This window comes from Coregonus clupeaformis, chromosome 4, assembly GCF_020615455.1.
Source record: "Coregonus clupeaformis isolate EN_2021a chromosome 4, ASM2061545v1, whole genome shotgun sequence".
In the NCBI taxonomy this organism is placed as follows: domain Eukaryota; kingdom Metazoa; phylum Chordata; class Actinopteri; order Salmoniformes; family Salmonidae; genus Coregonus; species Coregonus clupeaformis.
In genome coordinates, this window is record NC_059195.1 from 23,227,985 (window position 1) to 23,243,145 (window position 15,161).

Consider the following 15,161-nt stretch of genomic DNA (forward strand, 5'->3'; position numbering starts at 1 on the left):
GACATGATTTGGAAAGGCACACACCTGTCTGTGATATGGTCCCACAATTGACAGTGCATGTCAGAGCAAAAACCATGAGCCATGAGGTCGAAGGAATTGTCCGTAGAGCTCCGAGACAGGATTGTGTCGAGGCACAGATCTGGGGAAGGGTACCAAAAAATTTCTGCAGCATTGAAGGTCCCCAAGAACACAGTGGCCTTAATTATTCTTAAATGGAAGAAGTTTGGAACCACCAAGTCTCTTCCTAGAGCTGGGCGCCCGGCCAAACTGAGCAATTGGGGGAGAAGGGCCTTGGTCAGGGAGGTGACCAAGAACCCGATGGTCACTCTAACAGAGCTCCAGAGTTCCTCTGTGGCGATTGGAGAGCCTTCCAGAAGGACAACCATCTCTGCAGCACTCCACCAATCAGGCCTTTATGGTAGAGTGGCCAGACGGAAGCCCCTCCTCAGTAAAAGGCACATGACAGCCCGCTTGGAGTTTGCCAAAAGGCACGTAAAGGACTCTCAGATCATGAGAAACAAAATTCTCTAATTTGATGAAACCAAGATTGAACTCTTTGGCCTGAATGCCAAGCTTCACATCTGGAGGAAACCAGGCACCACTCATCACCTGGCCAATACCATCCCTACGGTGAAGCATGGTGGTGGCAGCATCATGCTGTGGGGGTGTTTTTCAGCAGCGGGGACTGGGAGACTAGTCAGGATCAAGGGAAAGATGAACAGACCAAAGTACAGAGATCCTTGATGAAAACCTGCTCCAGAGCGCTCAGGACCTCAGACTGGGGGCAAAGGTTCACCTTCAAACAAGACAACGACCCTAAGCACACAGCCAAGACAACGCAGGAGTGGCTCCGAGACAAGTCTCTGTATGTCCTTGAGGGCCCCAGCCAGAACCTGGACTTGAACACGATCGAACATCTCTGGAGAGAACTGAAAATAGCTTTTCAGCGACGCTCCCCATCCAAACTGACAGAGCTTGAGAGGATCTGCAGAGAAGAATGGGAGAAACTCCCCAACTAGAGATGTGCCAAGCTTGTAGCGTCATACCCAAGAAGATGCAAGACTTTAATCGCTGCCAAAGGTGCTTCAACAAAGTACTGACTTTAAGTACAAACTTTAGCTAATTTGTATTCATTATTACAGGGAAATAAACTCACAAGATCATTATTTACAAGTTAATGGCAAGCTAATTACAGAAAATAGCTCATGGTTGTGAGTGTGACAAAATAAAAGCAGGGCATCTACCGGAGAATTTTAGAACTTGGACGTTGTCTCGTTGGCCTAACGTTATTGCCTAATTTGACTTTGGTCCAGGTCATGTTGTTCTTCACATTACAGTCTCTTGTAAACACACACTATATCAAAGTGTATTTGTCACATGCACAGTATATAGAAGGTTTAAATGGTACAGTGAAATGGTTACTTGCATAGTGGAGTCTTTTGTTTAGACATGTAGCTAACTAGCTAGCTAAACAATGAACCATAATCCCAACTCATAATGTTACTACCATGCATGAATCGACAGGTAGCTAAAGCTAACCAACTAGATTCATTGTTAGCTAGCTAGCTAACATTAGGCTATAACTAGCAATGCTATTTGGCTCGGCGATATGAATAATATTACTACACAGATCATACACGTAACGTTAGCTAGCCAGCCAGCCAGCCAGCCAGCAAACGTTAGCTAGCTAGCTAACAGTACACTTTAACTTGCAATGAAAATGACTTTCTGACTAAATTAGAAACTTATAATATCTGAAAATGTAGCTAGCTAGACTCGCTTACCCATATACAATGATTAACGCTTCTCCCTCTCTGTCACGGATGCCATGGTTGCCCTTAGCTTGAAGATGTAATCCGGAGACAGGTGTTTTATACAACAGCCTTTGTGTGTTCTCTTTTCGACTCCCTCTGCATATATTTGCAATCAAATGCCTGAATTCTCTCCATCTCCTTAGCTATCATACTCTGCTTCCACCGGGCATTCCACTGATTTCAAAACTCGGTCCTCCAGAAAGTGGAGAGTATTATCAACATCTTCACAGATCTTCGTAATATCTTTCAAAAAAGTTGTGTTTGAAAGGATTACCTACACATACTGAGCAGCTCATGTTATAGACAGAAGCGTGCTACATGGTAGACCAATCCGAACGCATCTCTCTGCATGTCTTGCCCATCCATTATCTCAGCCAATCATGGCTAGCAGGAAGGTTCCTGTCTTTTTCCGTGGCTAAACCAACTAGGCTCGAAATTTAACAATTGTATTCGTATTTACAGATGGCAAACAAGTTTGTTTTTAAGACACATGAAAGTTCACCTGTTCCAAAAGGTATTTCTCCCAAAAATATATATACAGTACCAGTCAAAAGTTTGGACACACCTACTCAAGTGTCACCAGCAAAGCACCCCCACACCATCTCCATGCTTCATGGTGGGAACCACACATGCAGAGATCATCCGGTCACCTATTCTGCGTCTCACAAAGACACGGCGGTTGGAACCAAAAATCGTACATTTTGACTCGTCAGACCAAAGGACAGATTTCCACTGGTCTAATGTCCCATTGTGCGTGTTTCTTGGCCCAAGCAAGTCTCTTCTTCTTATTGGTGTCCTTTATTAGTGGTTTCTTTGCAGCAATTTGACCATGAAGGCCTGATTCACGCAGTCTCCTCTGAACAGTTGATGTTGAGATGTGTCTGTTACTTGAACTCTGTGAAGCATTTATTTGGGCTGCAATTTCTGAGGTTGGTAACTCTAATGAACTTATCCTCTGCAGCAGAGGTAACTCTGGGTCTTCCTTTCCTGTGGTGGTCCTCATGAGAGCCAGTTTTATCATAGCGCTTAATGGTTTTTACGACTGCACTTGAAGAAACGTTCAAAGTTCTTGACATTGACTGACCTTCATGTCTTAAAGTAATGATGGACTGTCGTTTCTCTTTGCTTATTTGAGCTGTTCTTGCCATAATATGTACTGGTCTTTTTACCAAATAGGGCTATCTTCTGTATACAACCCCTACCTTGTCACAACACAACTGATTGGCTCAAACGCATTAAGAAGGAAAGAAATTCCACAAATTAACTTTTAACAAGGCACACCTGTTAATTGAAATGCATTCCAGGTGACTACCTCATGAAGCTGGTTGAGAGAATGCCAAGAGTGTGCAAAGCTGTCAGCAAGGCAAAGGGTGGCTACTTTGAAAAATCTCAAATATAATTTTATTTGTTTAACACATTTTTGTTTACTACATGATTCCATGTGTGTTATTTCATAGTTTTGATGTCTTCACTATTATTCTACAATGTAGAAAATTGTGTAAAAAAAACAACAACCCTTGAATGAGTAGGTGTGTCCAAACTTTTGACTGGTACTGTATATGTTTACGTTCAAATGCCTCTCCTGTGAAGTAGTGACACATGTGACTTGTTTCAGGAAACTAGGCGTATGACCGTGTCAACTTGTGGCTATGACATAGTTAAATTTGAAATTGAATTGTGCCATTGATTCTCTTCTTCCTGCTTCTTTTCCACCTTTATCCCATTTTCTCTCTCTTTCCCTCTCCTTCCATGTCTCCCTCTCTCCAGCATACCAGTATAAGCTGGCAGTAGAGCGATATGAGTGGAACAAGCTGCAAAGCGTCAAGTCCATCGTCCCCATGATACACCTCTCCTGGAACATGGCCAGAAACATCAAAGTGTCCGACAGCAAGCTCTTCCAGATGATCAAGTGAGTCACACGCGCACACACACGTCATTCTTTCTTTCTCTCTCTCACTCAGATTCACTCACTCTCTCACGCACACTTACAGCTAACCCCTGTGCATCTCTGTGTGTCTCTGCTAGGTACTGTCTGCTGCGGACATTGAAGCAGTGTCAGATGCTGCGGGAGCTGCTGCAGGCGTCAGGCAAGGAGCTGGTGTGGCATGGCAGGACCAGGGACGAGCCCGCACACTACTGCAGCATCTGCGAGGTACACACACTAGGGATGTGACAAAGGGACCATCTTTCTTTAACGTTTAAACTGCAATTTTATTTTAGTGGTTTTCATAAAATGTCATGTCAAATCCTATTGCGTGGTATGACCGCTCGGGGGCAATGAAGTTCTACCGCAGTCATACAGTAGGCGGCATCTGGAATCTGCTTCGGGCAGCTGAATTGTTGTCCCGAAAGCAACCTTTAATTCACGTTGACTCTAGTGTTCTTTCCATTTGTTATTTTTATTTAACCTTTATTTAACCAGGCAAGTCAATTAAGAACACATTTTTATTTACAGCGACTACCTGGCAAGGGGCAAAAAGCCTCGTGTGCATTAGCGACTCACAACAAAAAATAAACTTAGCCAAGTGATCACATTTCTTCTTCCTACATTCTCTTTTCTCTCCGTTACGTGTCTCTCACTCAATTTCGATCTGACCGCTCCCTCTACACCCACGGGTGCTGCGCGCCCAAGCTCCCATTGTTGCGTTAGGTAGGCCTATTTGTAAACTGTTTTCCCTTTATGATGATGATCGGGAGCTGTTAGTGGTAGTTTTGTGATAACTGCACTGTGATTTAAGTTTTGTGGGGGGGAAGATAATTGGTTAGGGATTCAACATTTTAACGTTTAAACGTTCACATACACACACACACACACACACACACACACACACACACACACACACACCTACCTCCTTTCACAATCTCACCTCTCTCTCCATCTGCAGGTGGAGGTGTTTGACCTGCTGTTTGTAACCAGTGAGAGCAACAGCAGGAAGACGTACGTGGTGCACTGTCAGGACTGTGCCCGTAGGGGGAGCTGTAACCTGGATAACTTTGTGGTGCTGGAGCAGTACAAGATGGACGACCTCACCCAGGTCTATGACCAGTTCACACTCGTAAGTCAGCAAGGACACTAGTGATTTTATGATGACCAATAGGTTAATGACCTCGTCACATGAATAGTTTACAGCAGTGTTTCTATTAACTGGTAATTGCCGGCTCTTGGTCGATAAAAATATAAAGCTAAAAGTCCACATCATTTTTCTTCCCTCTTCCTCTAATCTAATGCCTGGTCGAGTAGTGTGCTTAGAAATGCTAAAAACAGTGCAGATCAATTTAGCTAGTTAGTTAGCTAACTAGCTACTCTACCAAGGATGGAGGCATAAGCAAGTGGAAAAATTAATCGACACAAACACCATATTGACAAGTCAGAGGGACAGAGGGAGACGTGCATTGTGCAAAGAGCCAACATTCACTTGGTAGGCTATCATTCCTCCTTGCATAATTACTGCAGTCACTGCCATGTGGTATCATTGAAGACTCACTCTTTAAAAAAACATTACACTACACAGGTGACAGTATTGAAAGTAGTAAGTCTACATACTAGTGAGTCAGAATTCACATACGTTCAAGTAAGAGTATATGAGCATGCACACTTTGTAAAAGTTCACTAGTAAGGCTTTAGGAGTTTACTGTTTACATAGCCAAAATGAATCTCATCCCAGTCTCTCTCTCTCCCTCCACAGGCGGCTCCTCTGCCTTCCTCCTCTTGACGGTAACATTCTGTTGTTCTGAGGACAATAAGAAACCTTCCTGGACTCCCGGAACCCACCAGAATACCTTTTTCTGATATTCAGGAAGTGAGCCAGCAGTCCTCCACTTCTCTCTGTAGCTATCCCACAAGGCAGCTGTGTGAAAAGCTGTGTGTCTATGCAACCTGCCCAGAGCAGAGGTGTCCTCCCCCTAGAGGACTGGAGGGGGAGGGCACTACTCCTGCCAGCTACTGTTACCAGACTGTTCCAACGCTGCCTGGCTCAGCTGTAACTTCTCTAGAAAAACACACAAAAACGGACAAAAAATAATGACTGCCGACTTTTTGTATATATTATGTTATAACTGGCAACAACGTCACACAGACTACTGACTTGCAGAATTGTTCCTTTTTTAAATTCTGTTTGTGGGCTGATATACACCTTCTCTAAGTTTGTTTCCCCTTGAGAGTTTAAGTCCTAGCATAGCGGGTCTTTTGTATGTTAGATAGACACTTTGGGCAAGAAAATAATAAGAAAACAACATTTTGTTATATGAAGAGTTAGAGCGATTTATATTTTTTTTTACAGCTTTTATTGTTATTTTGGAACCATAATAATGTTTTGGTTTTGTAGGTAAAAATAAAAGGGGAATAAAATGAGAGAAAAAAACAGTCACCAAGAGAAATGGGTTGCACATAGACTTTTAAGGAATAAACTTTAATTTGTGATTTCTGTTTTGTTTCTAATCTTGTTGTAAATTGACCTTATTTATAAAAATGCATATTTATTGCTTGAAAATCTTTGTTTGATGGAATGCTGTAATTTTTTCTTCAGAGTTCCTGCCATTACATTTGAAGGAGTCGTGTCATTTTATACACGGCCCCTCCTGTTTTCTAAATGAATAAAACTGCTTAAGTAAAGCATTGTGCAGAGACAGTCCTTGAAATACTTTTATTGTTTGAAGGATGTTTTATGTGTTATCTTTATTTACATCTGGAACCTCTCATGTTTCTTTACATTTTCATCTCTCCTCTGATGCACAGAGCTGCTGTGACCAGGTTCACTAACTGAAAGTAGCTAGCTGAAGTCTGAACTGCTGTGACCGCTTCACTACATGAAAGTAGCTAGCAGAGATCAGAGCTGCTGACCGGTTCACTATCTGAAAGTAGCTAGCTGAGGTTTGAAGCAGGTAAGCACTACACTACAGGCAAGCACTACAAGCTGTTAAGTACTACAGACTTCACATACACTGCCCCATGGAGAAGCACCACCCCCTTTGTGTGCATAGTCAATTCAGCTCAGTGCATAGTCATTCCAGCACACAACACTCCAGAGTCCCTTTGCCAGTCTAATATCAAAGCTCTGCAGTCCCACCAAGTTTCTGGATCCCAGGTCATATGTACTCTGGGCACATGTGGACTTAACATTGTCTATGGCTGTAGCAGGGTAGTATGGGTATTGTAGTCCTGCCAGCTCTCAGTAGTCCTGGTTGTATCTGCACTCTGGGTACCTGTAGGTGAAGCGTGGGTTGCAGGGCCTCAGGGGTTTTAGCAGGTCCATCAGAGATCCTACTGCTGCCATGATTCTCCAGTCAGGCTGGCTAGGGTCTGCACACACACCCAGCAACAGGGGCACGTCTCTTGCCAACCTCCCCGCCTCTGCCTCACCCTCCATGGGTAGCCTGGTTGGCTGGGCCCCCCTCTCTGTGAGCAGCAGTCTGGGCAGGAGGGCTGTGCAGAGCAGAGTGAAGCTCTGGGTGGGGCGGACAGAGCTGCAGGGAGGGGAGCGATGGCAGGGGGACGCACCCTGACCCAGGCAGGAGAAGATGTCCCCGCCAGAGCCTGTTTGGGAGGGAGGGTCTGGGGGAAACCCTGGAAGAGAGAGAGGGTGAGTGTGACCTTATCCAAATGCTTTGATCCTAACTAAAAAGACTGGATAAGTGTAGGTGATATCAAATGTTATTTGTCACATGCTTCGTAGACAACAGATGTAGACTAAAGCCTTGTTCACACTGCAGGCCTTAATGCTCAAATAAGTTTTGTTTTTCAAAATTGTCTCTTCAGACTGCAGGAAAAATAACAGATTTGAATCAAATATGCCAAATGATTGGATTTGAGTCTCTTCAAACTGTCAATATGAACACGGCTTAGCAGTGAAATGCTTACTTTCGGGTCCTTTTCCAACAATGCAGAGTTAAAGATCAGATGCAAAATAAAATAACACATTTTTTAGATGAGGAGAGTATGTCTCAATAGTAACCATGGACTGATACATATTGATACATACACTGAGTATACAAAACATTAAGAACACCTGCTCTTTCCATGACAGACTGACCAAGTGAATCCAGGTGAAAGCTATGATCCCTTATTGATGTCACTTGTTAAATCTACTTCAATCAGTGTAGATGAATGATTTTTAAGCCTTAAATCAATTGGGGGGTTGCAATTCAATATTAGGAAGGTGTTCCGTTCCTAATGTTTAGTATACTCAGTGTATACATTTAAATACATATACTGTATAATTTCTCTGCATCCATTCCCTAGTTTGTAATATCAACAAACAAGGTTGGCCATTGAGTCCTCTTTTGCTGCTGATATGACAGTCATTATAGGGATAAACTTGTCAAAACTCTGCTTCGCTTCCCTAGTCTGTGTGTGGGCCTATTGCCCACGTTATTCCAACCCAATCTTCCACATGATGCCACTGCAAGGATACTGACCAACACAAAGATAACAGACATCATTAAATGTCCCCACTGAGCTTCTGTATATCTGATACAGTGGAATATATTATCTTTGTTTCATAAAGAAAGGAACTTCACAGTTCATTCAGACAACTAATGCCTTTGAATTTAGGACTCTGATTATTTGAATTTTCTATCTGACTGTTTTTAGATGTTTGTATTTCTTTTTTATTTCTTTTTTATCTACTCTCACTACTGGGGAGCTTTTCGTCTGTTGTAGGAAATTACAATTGTGTTACAGCACACAGCATCTCAGTAGAAGAGCTAAAAGAGACACCATTGCCACCGATTACTAGCACACAAAAGAAACCTGGGTTGGTTATGTTCAATAGGGAGAAAACTTTTTGAAACGGGGATGTTCTACCTGAACTTGTCCGATAAGAGCACAGATGTTTGTGACCCCAATATAATGATTTGCAGGACAGAAAAAGAGGAAGTGTGTTAAATAAAAAGAGGAACAGGTCAAATATATCCTTCCTGTGTGAGGTTATAAATAACACCACTATCAGCTACATCTGGCTGATAATGATTAAAGATTTAACCTTGATAGTACAGTTTCTGGAAAACTCCCTGTCTGCTGTGTGTTTCTATATGCATTACTACTATGCAGTGGATCAGACAGACATGCTTGTGTAAGCCACACAATAAGCTCATAATGATAGGTACTTTTAATTGTTTTAATTACGAAATAATATTCAAAGGAATATTTATTCTGATCACATCTCTTGACTCTTTCTGACTCTCCCAGCTATGAACATATATTGTATTTTCAAATGTCATTGTTATGTATGAGGTGAGCCCGCCCCCTTTCCCCAACCCCATGTAAAAGAGATTTGAATACTTTGGGAAAGTGGAATCCCTTGTCATCATCATCCACATCATATTTGCTGAGTCCCCATACCCTCTGATAACGACAGCGCCAGTACGCATTTGTTCCACTCACCCTGCTCCAGGTCAATGACCCCTATGCTGCTGGCATCTGTGAGGAACACTCGCTGGTCGTCCAGCAGGCCGAACATATCCTCCCCTAGCCTGGTGTAGTAGAGCAGGAAGCCCAGACTGTTGTGGCCCAGTCCCTGGGTGATGTGGAGCAGCTGGTAGGCCATGTCCACCCTCTGGAGGAACTCCCTGGAGGAACCATAAAGGCCCCACAGAGGCCTGGAGCTTGCCCACACCATCAGCCTGCCACACGAGCCCTGGTAGCGGGGAAATGGCCAGCCCTCGGTGCCTGGGAACATCTGAGGAGGGGGAGGGGAGGGGAGGGAGGGGTTTAGGAGGACGGGAGATGAGGAGAGGATTAAAAGAAAATAGGAGAAGAAAAGAGAGGAGGAAAACGGATACAGAGGAGAGCAGCAGAGGAGAAGAGGAGAGGAACATGGTGAGCAAACATCAGCGGGCTGGGTTGTTTGTTTTGGTTACAGCTACAGGGGGAACCGAGGGAAGCAGCTGGATCAAAGGTGTTCCTTCTGTTCTGGACACAGTCATCTGAGGTCTCTGCTGCTTTTATTGTGTATCAAAATCTCCATGGTCAGTGTATTTATAGGATACCAATTGCTTTAACCTTTCTATTGTCAGTATTGTTAAAGTATAGCTATATACAGTAACTGGTGAACCCACAACCTTGATTACATCGGTCATCCAAATCCGTCCAAAACCGAATCCATTACACAACGATGTCCACAAGGTTCCTGGTTTTGCACTTAGGATGCTACAGTATACTTATGCCTACACTCAAGGGCTGGTTTCCTGGAAACAGATTATTCATAGTCCTTGCAAAAATAAACACTTTCAGTGGAAAATCTACATTTGAACATGCTTTTTAAGTCCTAGGATTTATCTGTGTCAGGGAAACTGGCTTTGAGTGTCTATGTATGTCTCTGGCCCACCTGTAGTATGAGAGGCTGTTGATTGACAGCTAGCGTGTAGAGCAGCCGTAGTTTGTCTCTCTCTGAGAAGTGCTTCATCTGAACACTGCCCACGTCCACCACCTCAGCATAGCGGCGCACAACGCGGTCCAGCAGCCTCTGGGAGGGACAGCGCAGCAGGGGAGGTGCCAGACCCTGGATGGGGTGCAGCCAAGGGTTCAGGAGGGTGCCACGTTACAGAATGTTGAAGTTTACTCACCTGTTTGCACATCTGTACCCATACACACCTCTACCTGTTTACATCTATTCACACCCCTACCAGTCCCTAAGTCATATACAGTATACACTACATGACCAAAAAGTATGTGGACACTTGCTCGTCTAACATCTCATTCCAAAATCATGGGCATTAAAATGGAGTTGGTCCCCCCTATGCTGCTATAACAGCCTCCACTCTTCTGGGAAGACTTTCCACTAGATGTTGGAACATTGCTGCGGGGACTTGCTTCCATTCAGACACAAGCATTAGTGAGGTCGGGCACTGATGTTGGGCGATTAGGTCTGGCTCGCAGTCGGCATTCCAATTCATCCCAAAGGTGTTCGATGGGGTTGAGGTCAGGGCACTGTGCAGGCCAGTCAAGTTCTTCCACACCGATCTCGACAAACTATTTCTGTATGGGCCTTGCTTTGTGCACGGGGGCATTGTCATGCTGAAACAGGAAAGGGCCTTCCCCAAACTGTTGCCACAAAGTTGGAAGCACAGAATCGTCTAGAATGTCATTGTATGCTGTAGCGTTAAGATTTCCCTTCACTGGATCTAAGGGGCCTTGCCCCAGACCATTATTCCTCCTCCACCAAACTTTGCAGTTGCCACTATACATTGGGGGAGGTAGCGTTCTCCGGGCATAAGCCAAACAAATTTGTCCGTCAGACTGCCAGATGGTGAAGCGTGATTCATCACTCCAGAGAACGCGGTTCCACTGCTCCAGAGTCCAATGGCGGCGAGCTTTACACCACTCCAGCATGGTGATCTTAGGCTTGTGTGCGGCTGCTCGGCCATGGAAACCCATTTCATGAAGCTCCCGACGAACAGTTCTTGTGTTGACGTTGCTTCCAGAGGCAGTTTGGAACTCGGTAGTGAGTGTTGCAACCGAGGACAGATGATTTTTGTGCACTACGCTCTTCTGCACGGTCCTGTTCTGTGAACTTGTGTGGCCTACCACTTTGCAGCTGAACCGTTGTTGCTCCTAGACGTTTCCACTTCACAATAACAGTACTTACAGTTGACCTGGGTAGCTCTAGCAGAAATCGGACAAACTGACTTGTTGGAAAGGTGGCATCCTATGACGACGGTGCCACATTGAAAGTCACTGAGCTCTTCAGTAAGGCCAATCTACTGCCAATGTTTGTCTATGGAGATTGCATGGCGGTGTGCTCGATTTTATACACCTGTCAGCAACGGCTGTGGCTGAAATAACCAAATCCACTAATTTGAAGGGGTGTCCACATACTTTTTTTTTATATAGTGTACATATCTCTATTTATATTGCTCTACCTATACGTACTTTCACCATATGGGGCAGCAGAAGATGTGATTGGTTCAAGCTCTGGAATCTGGGCGTGGCCCTGAGGACGGCCTCGATGCTGCAGGGACCCTGCCGTCCCACCGAGCGACAGATGGAACGGTCGGCGGACGAGTGCAGACGGGGGGAGGAAAGGAACGACAAGACCACCGGACGCCAGCTTAATGAATCATCCGTAAGGTTACCCGGGAAACTCTGCTTCTCATCCAATGGGAGTGTGGTATCCAGGGACATCCACCAATCAAACCTGGGGCGAGGAGATGAGGGGGTGATTCAAGCTGCAGAGAGGAAGCTACTTAAGACTATTGAGATGCACCCAAAGTATCCTTTGAAATACTGTGTGTTAAAGGAAAAGCGGTGTGGAGAATGTAACTAGACCAAACCTTGAGTTGGACACTTGAACAGTTGCCGATATGGTGGCTTGTCATAAGAATAAGGTAAAAATCCTAATCAGAAAACAACTTTATTACCCTGATATTTTCTATGTTCGTCTTGTTAGTCTATGCTAGTCTTGGATCACAGTTGAGGCTCAGTTGATCTTTCCTGGCCATTGTGCGGCATCTGTTGGAAACAATTGAAGTGGAAGCATTTTCTCTGGCAGATGGCAGAAGTTTGACAGGTGACTTGGGACATTGTGTGCCGTGTGTTTTGGGTGTATCAACGTTAACTACTGTATGTGGAAAATGTTTTGTCATAATATTCCTTAAGACTTTACACTCAAGGACTCTTGCCACACATTACTGTAACATTGAAGTGTGTTAGGAACATACAGTACTAAGTGCACAGGAAATATGTTTGTGAGTGTTTTCCCCCAGAATCATGACCACAGTGGTTGGTGGACACCCATTCAGCTAGGACAGCAGGTCACAGACTATTACAGATGTCTATCTATGTCATAACACCGTCAACTCACTAAGACTAACTGTGACATGTTCATACATGCAATCCCTCCTGCTGTTCAGAGCTCACTGTAAAGGGACTTACACGTATTTAATAGTTGAGAGGCGAGAGCAAAGTCAGCACTATTGTACCCAGCTATTGATTCTTAGTAAGACAGACAGATAGAGAGAGCTGTACCTACCTTATCTGGTCCTTCAAGAGCTTCTTGCAGATGGACGTCCCCACGCAGGCATTGCACTTGTCCAGCCCCAGGAAGGCTCTCCGCAGGCTGAGGGCTTTTTGCTGGGGAGCAGGGGGAGTACCAGCAGCCTCCACTACTGTTGGAGCCCAACACACACACAGCAGCCAACCCAACACACACACTGTCAACCTCACAAACCCCACGGCCCTCTGATCAGGACGCTTTAGGGGCATGATGGGATGAATCGAGAGAAGGACCACACACACTCACTACACACACACTCTCTCATACACATATCACAAATACGTTCACACAAGCATAGACATACTGACACACACTACACACATTTACACATGGCATACACACACTCACACTGATACGTTCTCAGACAGAAGCTTATTGCAAACAACTCAGCTTTGGGCTCATCAGTCTTTTCTTTCTCTCCTCTCTCTCTCGCTACTCTTTTTTCTATTTCTTTCTCTCCGACTCACCCTGAATAGCAGCACCTCAACAGGAAACACATGGAGGATGCAGATAGCCCTGTTGCCATGGATGCACTTCCTCACCCCTCACCCCTCCGACCTTGGACACAACCCTGAGCTAGCCTGTAACACGTGACCCCTAACCACTCAGTCCCATCGTACCTCCTTCATGTGGGCGTTCCAAACCTGACACCGGAGGCCTAGTAGCCTGACTCACAGAAGTGGGTGAGATGCCCTGAGTATTGACAATGACCAAGATAGCACAAACAGATCTGGGACCAGGCTAGAAATCCACTGGTCCGGAGGCACAATTCCCTATTATGCATGACCGACTGTCCTATCAGTTTTACACAATCTATTTCTATCTGAATGTTCTATAGTGTTGCAGCCTCCCGAAGAGAGCTCAGGTGGGGCCATCTTGAACCTGACACAGAGACAGAATGGTGCCGAGGTACAGTAGTACCGTAGCATTGACATCATCACTACTATCTCTTCAATGCATTGCTAAGGGCTTCTATGTCCTTATCACATAAGTGAAACACAACTGGATACGTATCCAATTCATTCAAACATGCTTCCTTGATGTATTGCCGTACTTATAGATATTGGATATTAAAATGAATCTTTAGTTAAGTATGAACATCTTGGGCTTAGTTGTAGCCTGCAGAACCAATGCATAACCAGAAGGTGTCACTCTAGCTAAGCTTGAGAGAGGTCGCCCAATGGTGAGTCTGATGTGGTGACACCCACCCACAGACACACACCCCCACACACACCCACCCACAGACACCTCCACACACACCCACCACCCATACAAGAAAGCGCAGATCCTTAGTTCAAAGCAGTTATTAAATGCTGAAGGTGTATTCCAAGTGTGTTACTCACAAAGTGACTCAGCTGGTGTGTGTTCCATTCCACTTTGTTTTAACTCTTATATCCCGTGAGTCACACACACTTCGGCACATAACACACATGTCAATGTTTTGGGAGAGGAAATGGGATGTACTGGGGGGTAGCATTATATTTCTGAGCTCAAGTACAGATGAAAGATCTTGATTTGATCAGTCTAGTTGCTGAAAGTTTTGCTAACTTGTAGTGTATTCAAGGATTTAAAAAACGTATAACGTTTGTAATTTACAGAGTTGATTTGCCGATACAAAAAATGTATCAACCTCTACAAAAAATGTCCATTAACTATAATCAACATTACCTGTTGCTGTAGGATTATTTTCCTGCTGTAGCAAACTGGCTCAAATTAAGATCCTACATCTGTATTTTCACCAGCCCAGAGGGAAGCACAGTAATTTGTGGAAGTTGTGGGTTGGTGAAAAATGTGACGGACAAGGTTAGTTGGGTTAGAAGCATGTTCATTGGATTGATGGAGAGAGAGCAAGGATTGGTGTCATGTAGGAGATGCTGTTTCTCAACCAGAATAAGCTAATAAGTGGAAGTTATATTTTATGCTAAATACAGTTCATGAAATTATATATGATGCTTCAGGCAATACAGAGGCTGTATCCTTGGTTGATGATGGGCAGTCTTTATCACTTCTATGCACCATCAGGACCACCGCAGTGCAAACGTTGTCATGATGTAGTTTATTCCCATTCTGCTCATGATTTGACAACATGTTTGTGACTTGTTTAGACTGTTTCCCTGTTAGTTGTATGCACTAATTAAATATTTAGGTATGTTTCCCCCTCTTTGAATTATTTTGAATATGGCAGCTTTCTTAATTACATTATCCAACTTTCACTAGGCCTATAGGGCAAGTATATCTTAGTTCCCATAGCAAAGGTGTTAGAATGCATAATCACATTGCCATTCAGTTTTTCAAAATAGAAACAGTCAACACTGGAATAAACAAGAACAGTGTAATTAAGAACACACAGATAAAA

General features: G+C 44.1%; 2 protein-coding genes across 8 annotated transcripts in view; one reads left to right on the forward strand and one right to left on the reverse strand.

Moving 5' to 3' along the window:
- The window catches only part of kdm6a (lysine (K)-specific demethylase 6A), a 98,983-nt gene extending 92,523 nt beyond the window's left edge, over positions 1-6,460 (forward strand). For all 6 annotated transcript variants that reach the window (XM_045210816.1, XM_045210829.1, XM_041868460.2 and 3 more), the window contains 4 exons: positions 3,582-3,723; positions 3,840-3,966; positions 4,700-4,870; positions 5,501-6,460. In XM_045210816.1, the coding sequence (XP_045066751.1) occupies positions 3,582-3,723; positions 3,840-3,966; positions 4,700-4,870; positions 5,501-5,527 (467 nt within the window). In that variant the 3' untranslated portion in view covers positions 5,528-6,460. The remainder of the gene's footprint in view (positions 1-3,581; positions 3,724-3,839; positions 3,967-4,699; positions 4,871-5,500) is intronic.
- On the reverse strand, positions 6,439-14,455 carry dipk2b (divergent protein kinase domain 2B). Of its 2 annotated transcripts, none has more exons than XM_041868472.2 (5): positions 12,782-14,455; positions 11,683-11,947; positions 10,139-10,312; positions 9,196-9,490; positions 6,439-7,377 (listed from the first exon to the last, which is right to left on the reverse strand). In XM_041868472.2, the coding sequence occupies exons 1-5, from the start codon at positions 13,012-13,014 to the stop codon at positions 6,983-6,985; spliced, it is 1,362 nt and encodes a 453-aa protein (XP_041724406.1). In that variant the 5' UTR covers positions 13,015-14,455; the 3' UTR covers positions 6,439-6,982. The 2 variants fall into 2 exon arrangements, with proteins under 2 accessions (XP_041724406.1, XP_041724414.1); XM_041868480.2 differs by lacking the exon at positions 12,782-14,455 and adding an exon at positions 12,171-12,766.
- Between the last annotated feature and the right edge of the window lie 706 nt (positions 14,456-15,161).

Bases quoted from the DNA above. Each gene is read 5' to 3' on its own strand.
- dipk2b (XM_041868472.2), bottom strand. From the start codon at position 13,014: ATGCCCCTAAAGCGTCCTGATCAGAGGGCCGTGGGGTTTGTGAGGTTG. The intron at 10,313-11,682 runs GTACGTATAGGT...CACCCCATCCAG, and splicing joins TGCTGCCCCATATGGTGAAA to GGTCTGGCACCTCCCCTGCT. The intron at 7,378-9,195 runs GTGAGTGGAACA...TCTCTCTTCCAG, and splicing joins GGTCATTGACCTGGAGCAGG to GGTTTCCCCCAGACCCTCCC.